Source organism: Camelus ferus, chromosome 2 (genome assembly GCF_009834535.1).
Source record: "Camelus ferus isolate YT-003-E chromosome 2, BCGSAC_Cfer_1.0, whole genome shotgun sequence".
Taxonomy (NCBI): Eukaryota; Metazoa; Chordata; class Mammalia; order Artiodactyla; family Camelidae; genus Camelus; species Camelus ferus.
The window spans coordinates 76,881,697-76,897,927 of NC_045697.1; the positions used below are offsets into that span (position 1 = coordinate 76,881,697).

General features: G+C 35.4%; 2 protein-coding genes across 2 annotated transcripts in view; one reads left to right on the forward strand and one right to left on the reverse strand.

The window, feature by feature from the left end:
- The window catches only part of COL25A1 (collagen type XXV alpha 1 chain), a 418,027-nt gene that overhangs the window by 272,198 nt on the left and 129,598 nt on the right, over nucleotides 1-16,231 (reverse strand).
- Nucleotides 11,327-15,797, forward strand: LOC102522500. Its single transcript, XM_032494001.1, has 2 exons — nucleotides 11,327-11,462; nucleotides 15,455-15,797. Exons 1-2 carry the CDS (start codon nucleotides 11,327-11,329, stop codon nucleotides 15,694-15,696), a joined length of 378 nt encoding a protein of 125 aa, XP_032349892.1. The 3' UTR covers nucleotides 15,697-15,797.

A 16,231-nucleotide genomic window follows, 5' to 3' on the forward strand; every position in this document is an offset into this window, starting at 1 on the left:
CTAGGTAGGCCATTCAATACACAGATTTATCTCCAGTGAAAGGAAAAATAGCTTTCTCAGGAAGTAACACTTCTAAATTAGAGGAACTTTGGGCTAAGTACAGCTGGCAGGGTGCTGAACATCCAATTTCTTTCAATGGGTATATTTTCATGCTCAGTCTGAAGCTGCCCTGAATGAATCTTCAAAAAAATTGAGACTAAAATAGGCAATTTCAATACATCTTCTTAAACAAAGTGTTTCTGGAGTATAAAACTCAATATTTCATTTCATTTCACTATGAAATTATTAATCCTATGGTTTTTGTGCCCATGATCACTGGTTGAGAACGTTAGTAGTTGTTAGAAAAGGTACTTCAACATCATTGTTATTGTTGTCATCATTATCAATTTTCAGCACTTGGAATCAGTAATCAATGTCCATTAAAGAGTTAACTGGAGATGGAACAGCTCTGGTAGGAAACAGGTGACAGTTGTCCCACTTTTAAAGCCCCAGAGGGCTGATAAGATGAAAATTGCAATTGATAGTAGATCTAAACATAGAAAGAATGAGTAACTGAACATAACCTTTGTTCAAAAAAACTACTTGTGCCATTTCTTTGGTAAGATGATAAAGTAAGCAATATTTGTGACTTAAAAAAATACTACTGTGGACAAAAAAATGTTGCCCACTATCAAGCCATCAGCCACTGCAGCCTGCCCTTGGACAGTCTGCCCTGAGAGGAATTCAGGATGGAGAAAAACAGGACACTGGACCTAGATAGTTAAGATGCATATCAAAGGAATAATTTCAATGAGTCCAGACTTTTGCATTTTCCCACACATAGAAAAGCACTAAAATCATTAACTTGTGATTAGCAGTAATCTTTTGATGTTTGACTACATGTTTTTTTCAGCAAAAATTCCTGTATATCCTGGCTCCTCCCTTACCTCTTTAGAACAGTCTCTCAGTGCTAACTGAGAGGCTGTATTTCAGGCTACAGTCTCAGTAAGGTCTCCAAATAAAACATAACTCTCAATTGTTAGGTTATGCATTTTTCCCCCAGTGGATACTACCTATTAATGGTTCCTCTTTTGAAGGAAACAAAATGGTGGGAAGAAATTCACATAATAACTCCAATTCATTTTCCAACACAAAGTCTTCTTCTCATTCACCAAGCTCTGTAATGAGATCATTTATGTTTTGTCATGCTATAGTATTCTTTTTTAGGAAGAAAATGTGCATGCAGAAAAGTTTCATTATTTTGCTAATTGAAATGAAGAGGTCAAAAAATCTAGAATTTTTTCATAAGTCTTGTGGTAAACAAGAAACGTAAAGCACACAAATGAAAAACATACTTTCTTGATAAATTCTGACATCCTTTCTAAAACAAGACAAATTGACTCATTAGAGGCCAATTTACTTCATTTTGTATACACCTTCTTTTAAGTCGATTCTTTCAAGGAATCAGAACATATTTGCAAACAGTAAGATTCATATCTTAAATTTATCTCTGGAAACAAGAAGGTAGAACAAAACTCCCTAGCTTGATCTGCTCTGATTTGCGACAAGAATTCAAGAATATTTCATCGCCATATCACCATGTCCTGTACTGACAGTAAAAACAAACACAATAATGACATTAGAATGTAATATAAACTCAAATCAGTGCACAGTTTAATAATGTTTCAAAGTACTGCAGCTCTTCTTGTTTCAAGGGCAAAAGAAACTAAACTGTACCAGATATCTGCTACAGTCTAACTGTCTACTGCATTTATTTCAATTAAATGACTTGATAACTTTCATTTTATAAGCTATGGGATTCTACCTCACAGGATACTTCTCTCTTCCTTTCTCTTTTACATTCTCACTTTCCCAGCTCATTTTTTCATCCATTAAAGAATTAGATGAGAGTGATAAGAGAAATGGAGAAAGAGAGAAAAGCTTCAAAGTACAGAATAAGAATCACTCATGATCAGGCAGAACATTTCATTGGTGCAGCATATTATTTCCTAGCCATAAAATATTCTAAAGTGCTTTGATACATTTGCACATTAGGACCATGCTTTCATTCCTGAGTATGTGCTGCTTAAATTAAACATTTATGAGGCATAATGAAACCTCAAGATTGCTTAATCATATTTGGTCCATTATTCTTTCCAGTTCTCAAAGAGAGGATTAGTTATTGATGCGTAAGTAAGTTCTAGTTGAAGCAGTATGCTAAAGTAGGAAAATCATTGATTTTGGATACAGACATATGTGGCACAGAAACATAGCTCCATCATTCATTATTTGGGTGACCTCAAGTAAGTTACTCTCTAAGCCTTAAATTCCTCACTGGTAAAAGAAAAAAAAAAAAAATAGGACAGCAAAACCAGCCTCCGAGGGCTGGTATGAGGACTAAGTGAACTGAAAATCACTTGGTACTTAGTAATCAGTAAATGTTAGTTCCTTTTATGTGAGACATTATGTATTTATATTATATACCTATATGCAAGATGGATCTAGTTAGTAAAGAAATATTATTAAACGTGATGGTGTTGTGGTGACCATAATCAGCTTTTGAGTAGGGAACAGTGTAGATTGATCCTTTCCACACCACAGACTTAAACACAACTCCCAGACAACTGTGTAAACAAAAGGTAGGTATGGTAACACACATACTCTACGTTATTCAGGTTAAGTGATTTTAAACCTTGTATAAAATAAACTTAAATAGTATTGAAATTGTCAAAAAACAATAAGAAATGACAAAATTATTCCCTGATATGCCTCCTCCAGTATCTAAAGATATGTTGTATTCTATTCTAACAACTGAGTCCCCACCTCTCCAATCTATCTCTGCCAATAAATCATGGTAGGGACTTAGCTTTGCAGTTGGCTCTATACCAAATGGTATTTGGCTTCTCTGTGCCCGAAACATACTGAATATCTGTGGCTAAGAGCTTAGCCTTGGCCAGGGAACATCCAGCCTAGCCTGACAGTGAAGCTAGTTCTGGGAACTGGGCATGATGAAGCTGCTACTAGCTTGCTGTGCATCCCTGAGCAGATCAGTGACTTTACATTAGTGTAGGACTAAAACAAGGGCCCATGGTACGTACACTGCAGGAAACCTCAAAACGGTGATTCAGGGGACTGTCTGCCTTCTAATCACCAAAGCCTCTTTTGGAGAAGAGAGGATTAGAGAAGCTGTATCCAAGTTCCCTTCTGGCTTGTCTGCCCCAGACCAGTATTACTTTTAGAACTTTAAAATCATTGTAAGAAGCACACTGTGCTATAACTACATGTGAAACTGGGAACAGGGAGAGCAGAGGATTTCCAAATTGGGAGAGTATAAAATACAGATTCCAAGGCTAAGGGAGCTTGGAGGTGCACATTTTATGAAAACTCTTCAGATGATTTTTGATGTACAACCAAGTTTGGGAATAAGTGAAATAAAGCATGTTTTTATTTAGTTGTATCTTCCCCTCCTTTTTTTTTTTTTTTTTTTTTGCTTTGTTCGGAATTGTGATGAAATACACATAATATCTTAACCATTTTTAAGTATATAGCTCAGTGGCATTAAGTCCATTCACATTTTTGTGCAATCATTACCACCATCCATCTCCAGAACTCTTTTCATCTAGCAAAACTGAAACTCTATATGCATTAAACAGTAACTCCCTTTTCCCCCTATTTAGTTGTACTATTTTATTTTGTCAAATATTTTATATAATTTTTGTGTAATTTTTCACTCAAATCCCAATTGCTGTGCTCAAATCTAACATATATTATATAATAACTTCTTATTTTCTTCAAAACTAAAAAATAAAATGTTCTAGAGAAATGACACAAAAATGTTTCAGAGAGGACAATTTATGATTAACATAGGTGAAATATGAGTTAAATGGTGATCATATGATGTGACGACACTGACACCTGGGCTAAGCTGGGTTTTGATTTGTGAAATTTGTCCCATTCCCTTGACAGATGTCAAATGTTATCTTTTCACCTGTACCATGTGGCATTTCTGCTAATAAACCACACCATATTTTTCCATTCCTGCTGGACTGTCATACTAAAATGACAAGTTATGGGAGATTGTACAGAGTTGGCTAAGTTTATTAAGCCCTTCAGGGAAAGTCTCTGAATTGTCCCTATCTCTTACAAACATAACGTTATTTAAGGATTAAAAAACAAACAAACATGGATGAGATGAGAGAACAGAAAATACCTTGGCTTCACAAAGCAATTAATTTTTTATTAAAGCCATCTTTCCACAGACATACACAATAATCAGTAAAATCTCTCTAGACCACAGAGACTAAGATAGGCCATAATGATGAAGAAAATTAAAGTTAAGAACAGAAGTATCTAAATCTTAATTTTATTTCCACCTAGTATTTAGTTATATAATATTATGTAGCTCTGTACACTGTAATAGGCACTAAAATTTCACATAAAAGACATATAACGTTCCTGCTTTCAAAATACTTAAAATTTAGTTGAGAAAACAGAGCATACACTAATAATAATAATAATAATAGTCTATACACAGATGTCAAAATAAATGGCACAGAAAAAATATGTAAGAATTCATGCCAGGAAGATACTAGGATAGGATAAAGTGATCGTTCAAGTATGATGTCCAGGAAGCAAGAATTGTGCTGAATCCAGTAGGATGAATGTTATTTTTAAAGCTGAAAGGATGAAGGAGAGAAGCAAATAAGAAAGTAAGCTTGAGCAAAATCCTGGATATGAGAAATAAAATGTTGTGTTCAAGCAAACAAGAAGGAGAATCTGGTTTTCATTGGTGGTCTTAATTTAGAGGAACCATGGGGGAAAGCATTGGTGATTTCAACGGGGTTAATATGTGGACAAAGGAGAAAAACCTCAAAAAATAGTTGAAATATTTATACTTTATCCTGTATGCTAGTGGTCATCAAATATTTTTTAACATGCACCCCTTTCAAGTTGGAACCTGCATTCATAATATATTTATATTTACTTATAAATTGTATATTAGTGAGCCATTAGTTTATAATTCATATACAAAAATAGACTTAAAAATAATATAAAAAGCACTAAAAATAATTTAAAGTATCTTGCTAATCATGATAGTTTCATACCATCATGACTTAATATCTCAAGGCACAAAAGCTCTGGGGATGAGTTGCAGCATAATGGTAGCAAATGAAAGTTCATATTTCACTTGATCTTAGCCAAAAGGCTGAAAAGTGATGGAAGTCCCTATTTGTAACAATCTTTTGGCTTATTTTAGATTATTTGGCAATAAAATCTGATTAGACAATCACATTTAACCTTATATAACAAAGAGGTCTTAAGAGGAGATAGGTGGCTGTGCTGTTTTTAAAGACTTAGTATGAAAAAAAGAATGAGAACATCTCAGTAATGTTTTTTGAGGGGCAAGGGGGAGTGGTAATTAGGTTCATTTATTTATTTGTTTATTCTTAATGGAGGTACTGGGGATTGAACTCAGGACCTTGTGCATACTAAGCATGTGGTCTACCATGGAGCTATACCACTCCCCTTCTCAGTAATGTTTTTGATGGTTGAAAAGAATATTTTGGATACACTAGGTTAAATAAAATATGCTATTAAAATTAATTCCATCTGTTTCTTTTTACCTTTTTAAGTGTAGCTATCAGGAAATTTTAAGTTGCACAGGTGGTTAGCATTGTATTTTCAATGGACAGTGCTGCTCTACTGCCTTACTGATACTAGGTGCCTGAATTGTGAAAGATGACTGAAAGCAAGATTATTCCGAATAAAATGTTAAATATACTGCTGTATTTTTTTACAATTTTATTGAGTTATAGTCATTTCACAATGTTGTGTCAAATTCCAGCGTAGAGCACAATTTTTCAGTTATATATATACTGCTGTATTCACTGTCTGAATTAATCAGATTATCTTTGGTAGGCATATATTTTGTTTTTTAATACCACATATTTTACGAGTATTTAATGGGAATATACACAGAAAAAAAGATGAGGGGAGTCTATAATAAGAACAGTACAGGGAGATGAAAGATAGAGCCAATGAGGGCAGTAAAATCCTTCTTACACATCATCATCCAGATATAATCTGTATTTGGGAGATGAAGAGTGGGGTGCACATGGAAAGGCAAGACAGCACATACCAAGGCAAATCCATCACAGAAGCCAGCTTTCCTCACCTGCACCTTCACCAGGAGCTCAGCCAGAGTGTGTGAATAGTGGCCACGCAAAGCCAGACACATTGCAGTGCCAGATGGGGAGCACATGACTCTGCCGGACAATGTCAGCACATGTGCCAGTGACATCATTTAATGGAAGACAAAGAGACAGAGTGATGCCTCCAGCTCTCCCTTAGTACCAAGCCACCATGGGATCAGATAGGAAGGAGCACTATCTTTTGAAAGAGATAAAGATCACTAATTAAGTTCATCAGAACTAGATTTGGAGACCAATAGTGCTGAAAAGTGTCAGTGAGTTTTTAAGATTAAAAAAACCAGATCTAAAAAAAGAAAAAAGAAGTTGGGTAAAGAGATGGATAGTTCACAAATACATTGATAAACAGAGTCAGATAGAGAAACAACAGTTGGTGCTCATTCGAGCAGCAGTATGTCAGGAAGGAAAAGTCATTAGATTTTAAATAGTCTACAGTCTCTCTCTCTCTCTAGTTTTAGTTTCTTATTGCAATTTTGCTCCCAGATTCTGAAGAAAAATTTTCAAAGAGGCTACTTCCAACACTCTTGGAAGAACTAACTTCTTGTAACCTAATGCTGTTGGATCGGCTATGACTGGTAGGTATGAAATAAGGGTGTTATCTCAAATTTGCTATTACCCACTTTCATTCTTGACAATATGTAAAAGAATTTTAATTTAAATAAAATCTCAAAAAGTTTGGTAATTTGACTCAATAGCCATATTTTAAATAAATCGTATCACATTAATTTAATCCTAGAATCTGTTTTTTTCAAGTAAAAGAAGAAATTTTGATTAGCTATTAGGAAAACCTATGGAGCCAAAATAAAGATTCTGATATGTTGGAGTGCATTTGGGGGGGTTATTCATTATCCTCTTAAAATAAGGAATTAATGATATACGGGTTTTGTTTTTTTTTCATTTTTAGGCAATGTGAGAGTGGAAACGAAAACTTTAAAATCCTCTTCTAATAACATAATTCTTTAAACCTTCCAGGATCTGCCATTACTTTGTTGAAATATGCTCTGTTTTGATTTTTCCACTTGAAAATACTGAATAGTAGTATTTAGAGCTGTGAGGATTAATTCATGGTGAAATATCATGCCACAAAAATAAGAGTATTAGTGTTACATGTTCATTTACATTTTTCCTAATGAAATACTTGATTTGTAGACCTGACTTTTTCCTCCTGAAAATGACTATATTCTCCATTGTTTAGAAAGACAAATTTTAATAAAGAGCCATTTATAATATTAATTAGAACAGCATCTACCATTAGGCTAGAGCCATGGACCTATCAACATGTCTGTTCTACAATCTTACTTTCAAAGACATAATTCCTCTCTCTCTTGATATGATATTTAGAATAAAATATCCATAAGTAAACTAATTTTACAACCTTAATTTGTGTGAATGTTGGAGAAATAATACATCTTGTAATTATATGATATTAAAGAAAGGTTTATTGCTGTGACCCGAGTAATGGAAGTTAAAATTTAACTGAAACACTAGATCCTATTTTAATATTACTTTTTACTATCATCCAATACTAATTAGTATTTGCTATTATGACTTACAGGGTTTTTTTCATAACTCCACCTAATAAATGCTTGCCCATGAGGAAATGTTGAAGGAAAAAATATCCAAAGTACAAATTAAGAAAATAATTGGCAAAGATTCAATTAGTCACCAAGAAAAAGCCTAACTTGTTTAATGTTTATCAGGAAAGTCTCTTCTTATCGAAATGTTTATATAACTATCAATGTTTATTAAAATATTAACCTGTATTAGCAAAATAATGTAAAATCTACATAGACAGGAATGTTTTTACCTTTTTAAAAAATTACTGCTATAGAAATCTGTGTGCAGAGTGATGGTTGGCACACAGTAGGTATGCAATACATTTTTTAAGTGAAAAAATGGGTAAACTGCTTAAATCTATTAATCACGTTTTCCTTCAACAAACATTTATGAACATGTAGAGATACAATGTAGAACCTACAGCTAAAGATGAACAAAGCATGGTCTTTAACCTCAAGAAACTCAGCCAATGGAAAGAAAATAAAAATATAGTAACCTTGAACTATGGCATGTGCGATGATTTCAATTTTCACAGAATTCTATGTGCACACACTGAACACATAGAACACGTTGATCTTGGGAAGACTGTGGGGAGAGAGATGAGAGTCAGGAAATGTTTTTTGAAAGATATGAGCATTAAATGATGAGTAACTGTCAGCCAAATAAAGGAAAGAATACTTCAGATAAAGGGAAGCATGAAGATGAGAAAAAGAGATGCTCAGAGAGGACAAGTTCCACAAGGCTATGGATTAAATGAGAGGCAGAGAACTGGAAAGGAAGACAGAAGCAGGACTGTAGCACTTGTTTTTATTTTCTTATGGGTAATGGCGAGCCTTTAAAAGTCTTAAGCGGAGATGATAGGTTTTTATATTAGTTAATTACCGTGGCAACTATGTAAAAGATAGGTTAGACTGAAGGTGAAATGGTATTCCAGTCATCAAGTAGAGACTAAGGGCTTGAACTAAAACAGAAGCTTCTGCTAGCAAGAGAGCATCTAATTCCCACAATGCTTAGGACAGCAATTCTCAATCTCTGGAGACTATTAGAACCATGCAGAGGCCTGTTTCAAACTACCTGTGGCCCCTCCCCTCCCTCTAAGGAATTCCCCCAAGGAGTGCACTCCCATTTCAAATGAGAATCACTGATACTGTGACCTATTATTAGTGACATCTATAAGCATGTCATAACTTTTAGGTGTTTGGGTGAGAAAAAGGTTGAGAACCACATATTTAGAAGGTAAAAATCACCTGGACTTGGTAATTAAATAATTTCATGAAAGAGTGGACAATGGAAGCTAGAATCATTGTGTGAACTGGGTGGCTGTGATAGAGCCATCAACTAAGACAAGCAAGATGGTGCAGAGAAGCAAGTTTAGAGTTTGAGGTGCTTGCACAACATTTGGGTGGAAAGGTCAGTAGAGGTTGGAAATAAAAGTATGAGAAGAATCTCAGCTGGAGACTTGAAGTCGTCAGGATATAGACAGCAGATACGATGCAAGTAAAGGAATCTTCTGTAGACCAAGAAGAAATGGAGAGTCAAAATAGAACTTGTAGAGTCCTCCTTAAAGAGTAGACAAAGAGGAGCTCAGCAAGACAGCTGAGAAGAAATTGCAATTAAATAAATAAAACAGAAGAAGAAAAAGGGAGAAAAGAAGTAGAACCACCACCACCACCAAGAGAGTGCTCCTGAAACACCCAAGGAAGGAGAGTTTCAAAAAAGAGGTGGTGATCAAGAGTGAAACGCAGCAGGAAATTTCAACTAGATGAGCATCCAAAGCCCCCTGCATAGGGCCGTAAGCTAGTGTTGTGAGCTTTGCCAGAAGAAATTTCTCTGTGAAGACATGGAGGTAGGAGATGGGTTATATGGGACTGAGGAATGAGTAGGAATTGAAGAAATGACTAAGGTACAGAGAGACTACTCTTTGAAGAAGTTAAAATCCATTAATTCTTTCTTGCTGCACTGCTTAGTATTGTGTTCACTCACTAAAAAGAATCTGTGCTCATTTTTTTAATTAAAAAAGAAATGCATAATCCCATAAATTTGTCCCAATTGTGAAGCCAGGAAATACAAACCATTACATCCACATTTTCAATGCAAAAATTTTAAAACCACTTAAGACTCTACCCAGACTGGAAGCAAATATACCATGCTCAAACTAAATTCTTTTTGATTCTTGGCATAGCTGGCTATCAACTTTGAAAACAAGTGAGGACAGTTTAAGTCAAATCAAGGACTGGTTTCTGCCAAACAATTGAAGCTTTTTTTACTTAATCTTTTCCTCTGAATTCCAATTTAAATCTGCATCACAGGTCTACATATTAGGTCATAAAAATGAGAGAAGAAAATAGACTAAAGTTATATAAAATATAAACTGGATTTTTTTAGCAACAAACTTGAGATATAGCTTAATAAAATGTATTCAGAGGAAGTTACACTTAGTGGCTTCCTGATAGATCCATATATATGGCACCATAAACTTGCTGATCACGTTGACCATCTCTTATGCATCTTGGTATTCAATTGGTTATTCATTCAGCAAATATTAGTAAGTATCTAGTATTGTGCCAGGCAGAAGCCCTATTGTTAAGGATATAGCTTATAGTTGGCAGAAATGGCACACTATTAAAAATTCAATAATCTTAAAGTCTGACACATGTTAAAATTGAAGATGGAGCAAGAGTTCTTACTTTAATTTGGGGAATTGGGGAATTGGGAAACAGTAGTCAGGAAATGCTTCCTGAGGAAGTGTACTTAAGCTGGAATCTACAGACACATGCGAGTTAGCCAAGCAAAGAGGAGACAGTCTAGAGGCAAGAGAGAGCATGGAGCATTTCAGAAATGAAGGAAGTTTGATTTGGCTGAAGTCTAGTGTGAATGGAAACCTGGCACGGCACACAACTGCAGAGCCAGGTAGTTAGGGTCCAGATGAGGTAAGCCACGTGTGGTAGGCAGCCTCTGACAAGGCCACAAAGTTCCTCAGCTGTGTAGCTTTCAGCTCTTGAATATGAACTGAATTACTGCTTCACTTTTAATGAATAGTGTACAGGCATAGCCCAAAGATACTGCAGGTTCGGTTCCAGACAGCCGTAATAAAGCAAATGTGCAATAAAGTAAGTCACACAAATTTTTTGGTTTCTCAGTGCATATAAAAGTTATATTTACACGATACTATAGGGCATTAAGTGTGCAATAGCATTATGTCTAAAAAAACAATTGTACATACCTTAATTTAAAAATTCTTCATCGCTAAAAAAATGCTAACCATCATCTGAGCCTTCAGTGAGTCTTAATCTTTTTGCTGGTAGAGGGTTTGAAATATTGCAAGAATTACCAAAATGTGAAAAAGAGACACAAAGTAAGTAAATGTTGTTGGAAAAATGCACCAGTAGACTTGCTTGATGCAGGGTTGCCATGAACCTTCAATTTGTAAAAACCAAAGTATCTCGAAGCTCAATAGAATGAGATATGGCTATACAGCAAAAGCAATGGGCTGTTGCTTCCAAGACTAGGTTGTGGCTTCTGTTTTAGGTGCTGCCTCTCCCTCTGGGTCACTCAACCATCTCTCACTCTGAAGGAAAACCATGTGCCATGTCATGAAGCAGTCCTTTGGAGAGGCCCTCATGTCCTCTGAGGCTCACATGAGTGAGCTTGGAAGTAAATTCTCCAAGTTGTGTCTTGAAACGACTGCAGCCCTGGCTGGCACCTTGATTGTGACTCGTGAGAGACCATGAATCAGTATCACCCACACCTGGACACCTGGCCCAGAGAAACTGTGAGATAATAAATGTGTGTTCCTTCTAGCCAGTAAGCTTTGGGGTAATTTGCTAACACAGTAATAGATAGCTACTATACCATGTTAAAAAATTGGGTTGAGCATTAATCTAATGGAATGAGAATTTGTTAAAGAATTTTAAGCAGGAAAGAACATTAAACATGTCCCTTTTTGCAATTTTAGACATTCGGTAAAATTGTCACAATAAGCCTGAAAGAATAACCTAGAACCATCCATGAAAATAAGCATTTAAACAAATAACAGTTTCTGCCACAAAATTCTAGTTCTAAAGTTCAATATCCTGTATAAAACACTCACCTCACTACTCAAATTAATCAGTCAACAATCAACCTATTTCTTAAAAACTGGAGAATCTCCCCCTTCCTCTTCAGATCCACTGGCTCACTGGCTTAATTTAGGCCTCTGTCATCTGCTACCTAGACCACTGGCAATATCCTTCTAACCATTTCCCCATCTAGAATCTGATGCCCTTCCAATCCATTTCCAAACTACCAGCAAAAAAGGGTAGCCTAAAGGGGTTTTAAAAGGGAGGGTTAATCACAGGCTAATCACATTATACTTCATCAGATTATAGGAAATAATTTGATCTGCTCTGGAAGTCATACATATGCTTCAGTGACATGGCCCCTGCCTCTTCTGCATCAACTCCAAAATCACAACTTGTTACAATACTCCAAATTTAGTAGGCGCTCAAAAAAAAATCTGCTTAGTATAATTTTTCATCAAATTAAAAGAGCTGAACTCATTAATCAATAAGCACATTTGTCCTACGTGCATCTGAAAGAAAAAGCCACATGCTGAAGCACTTTTGATTGTTATCACTGCTTTCAAATATATGCTCCAATTTAGAGAAATTAAAATACTGGGAGGGGAAAAAAAAGCTATTTCATTCTTTTTGATCAGTGAAGCCAAACACGTTTGGGAAAAAATTTCAGACTCACATCTCATCAGAAAGCTATTCCATTTACCAGCTTGACACTTCTGTGTAGCACTTCACAACACAGGATAAGTCCATGGCCCACTTGGGGAGACACTATTTTGTAAGTATTCAGAAAGGAGGCAAGATTAGTACCTCAGGAGTCATTAGCATTTCCAAAAGCATTATATGAATTGTTCCTGTGTGAGACATTTGATTGTAAAAAGGAAACTGGTAATTAATGCAGTCATTTTAACTGCATGATTGTTTCAAGTAATATTGATGCCATAAAATCCTTTAGCCAAGTAACAAACTGTTAAGTGAATATGGAAAATTCCAATAATCAAGAAAGCAAAGGTCTCTTTCTCCTCTAAAATCCAACAACCCTATCTATGCAATAAAAGTTAACAGAAGCGTTCAACTAAAATCTTAGCTTTTATTTATCTAAATGATGTAGCCATGAAGTTTAATGAAAAAATACACGCATTTATTCTTAAAGTTGCCTTTCACTGAGCAAAACTCTAATCCTTTACTTCATTCCTTCTATAACATTTGACAAGATCAAATATTAAAATTCAGAGGTACCATCATGGTAGAAAGTGAAAAATATATTTTTAAAATCATTTTGTTTTTTTCCAAATATGAATTAACCTTACATCCTACAGTAATACTAATTAGTCTGTAAGGTAATTCTGCAAATTGACACTCTTTTTTTTTTTTAATTTAAGTATGTAAGTCAAGACCAATGTCAAAAAATCTTTTGTAACTTATTAAGTAAATAATCAAATAAATTCTTCATTAACATTCTGAAATATTAACATCAAAAGGAAATGTTCATCCTGCTGTAAATCCAGTTTAGAATGACTGTTAAAAAATCTTTTGCGTTTTTTTTCTAATCAGGATTAGAATAACCATGATGTAGTTAAGACAACCGTAAACATACATTTTTCTAACATTTTGAGAAACTGTCATTAAGTAATAACACCCCTATAAATACCATGTAACAAGAAAAATCCATTTATGTCTTATTTGCAATTTACACTTCACTTAGATGGTTCAGAATCATAAAAGCATCCATGGAGAGAGATTTAAAAATCATTATATGACAATATTTGTTTAATAGAAAGTGATGGCTTAAATGCTACAATATGTTTCTTGAATATCTTCACATTAAATAGTAATTGAACAAAAAGCCCCCTGGTTCTGCTCAAGGGCAAGTCCCACAAAGCTCCTCATTATTGGAATTTCCAACTTGGAAGCCAAACTAAATAACAAGGAGTAATTTGCCAATTAGAACTTCCTGCTCTTTTCTCTTTATTCCTTAAACACCATTCAGGGGCTGAAGCGGTCAAACACTTTTAGCTTCAAAACAGCAACTGAAAGGATTTAATTTGTGTCTCTCCAAGGTGAAGCTGTCAAGAGGCAGCCGTGATGCAGTCCATGTCCCCCTCCAGCAATTTCCCTTCAAGACAGAGAAGTTGGTTTCCATTCTTGCAGAATATGGAGTTTCCTTTTCTCATTTCCCATTATTTCATTTCAATTAATGACCTCCAAATTTTATACTTGCGTAACTACTGGGCTGAAGAAGGTTGAGCCAATGTGTCCCTGGAATCTGCTAATGTCTTCAGACCAAACCTGTGTATATACCGGAAATAAAGAACTTCAGAGAGGCCTAACACAGACTGGAATGAGGACCAGGAAAACTGTGTTAAGCCTCAAACTGTGTGGCCCTAGACAGGATCACAGTACTCTGTTATTAGTGTAAGCCATGGCAAGAGAGAGGGTAGAATAACCTGCACTTAGAAATCCTTGGCAATATTTGCATTTCTTACCTGCATTTTCCTGATTATAATCCGAGTCTACATCTTAGCTTATTATTCAATTTTAAATGTCCAATGATGAACAGAATTTAGATGCAGGCTTCTAAATTGCAAACATTCACAGATTAACACTAAATCAGTGAAATCCGGTCCTCTTTTCCAACCTAAGGAGACCTGACATGAGGCTCTGGGCTTACCCATTGAAGACCCACTAACATTAGAAAAAGAGTCTTCACTTTGCTCACTGTGAGCCTGTACAAGACCCCAAGGGAATTGCTCACTCCTCTGAGTCCTGCACCAGGAAAACTGGTTAAGGAGAAACTGCTTTCAAATGTTTGTTTGCAGACAGTATTTGTAATTAGGGTTTTTTTCCTCCTTTAATCCATCCTGTATTAAATCTGTACTGATAATCCATTGAAAAATGCAGTAGAGTATTACTATTTGTATATTTTAAAAAATCAGTCTTACAATGAGAATGTGTTACCTCTATCAATGGATTGCTTGAAAGGTTATCCAGGTTGCAAGAAGTTATTTTTATCATAGTAGATAGCAGGTCAAGAACTCTGAGCTAAGAGGTGACAAAGATTCTTCTCATAACCAAACTTAAGGCAAGCTCTTCTGACCTCTTTTTCCAGTAGGCCTCAACTTTGGGGTTCCATGTTCTTCTCTGCATTGTCCCATTTTAGCAAGAATCATGCTAAGTTGGCTTAGCCAGAATCCCCCATCTTTGATATCTGATCACCTTCAATATCTGATCACCTTCAATATCTGATCTGCCAGGCGATGTGGGATCACTCAGCCCTGCCTTTAACAAGAATCTTGTTTGTTCACTTGAGCCAGAACTCCTCTTAAGCCTGAGGTTTCTTAGTAATTTCTACCTGGTGGCTTCCACTCTGCACCTTGGCTATAAGTCCCCACTTTTCCTTGTTGTGCATGGAGCTGACTCCAATCTCTCTCCCACTGCAAAACTCCATTGCAGTGGTCCTTATACCTATCTCAATAGTCTCCTGAATAAAGTCTGTCCTACAGTTTTTAACAGTGTCATGAATATTTTTTTCTTTAACAGAGGTCAGAAGACACGAATCCTTTTTAAACTGGTTGTTAGGACAAGCTTCCTCACTTCCTAGGCAGTTTTAAAAGCGTATGGGAGTGTAAATTAAAGTGAAAATAAACACTGTAGAGATAAGGTATCAAGAAATACAAAAAAAAAAAAAAAAAAAGCTTTTGCCTCGTTGCATCCGAGGAAGCAAGACGGGTCACCAGCAGCTGTACTGGAGCCACCCTAGAAAATTCGGCCAGTGTTCTCGCTCTTGCCGCGTCTGCTCAAACCAGCACGATCTGATCCGGAAATACGGCCTCAGTATGTGCCGCCAGTGTTTCCGCCAGTACGCGAAGGATATCAGCTTCATCAAGTTGGATTAAGTGAACGTCCTTGAATGGATAGTCCAGCACATCTACCTTATGCAGAAACAATGCTAATTCCTTGTATATAAAATAAAAATTTCAATTATGAGTGATTTAATTAAAAAAAATACAAAAAAAAAAAAAATTGAACTTCATACCAGTTCTTACTATTACTGTTCTACTACGGGAATGTTTCAGTTCAAACAAACTAGATCAACAGAAATTTATAGTAACAGAATTTAAAACTTTAGCAAATCTTAATGATCATTTAGTTCTTAAACCAAACCACATAATTTTCCAGATAAAAAATTGAAGTTACAGAAATGATTTAATAACAATATTTTAAAATTCGAAGAGGTTGATTTTACTTATACATTTTTTGTAATTAATCCTAAGTATTACTTAACATGCAAAAAAGAGTAGCTTATTGTTACCTTTATAAAAGAACTTCAAAATCAATTTATTTGAAACAAATTTCTATTCTACAATCTTGCCAGATGCCCAAATTAGAAAAAACGAAAGTCTCTTGGATGCCTATTTATCTGTCACCACT

Coding starts and splice junctions, on each gene's coding strand:
- LOC102522500 (XM_032494001.1), top strand. CDS start 11,327: ATGTGCCATGTCATGAAGCAGTCCTTTGGAGAGGCCCTCATGTCCTCT. Junction 11,463..15,454: donor TGGCACCTTGATTGTGACTC/GTGAGAGACCAT, acceptor TAAACACTGTAG/AGATAAGGTATCAAGAAATA.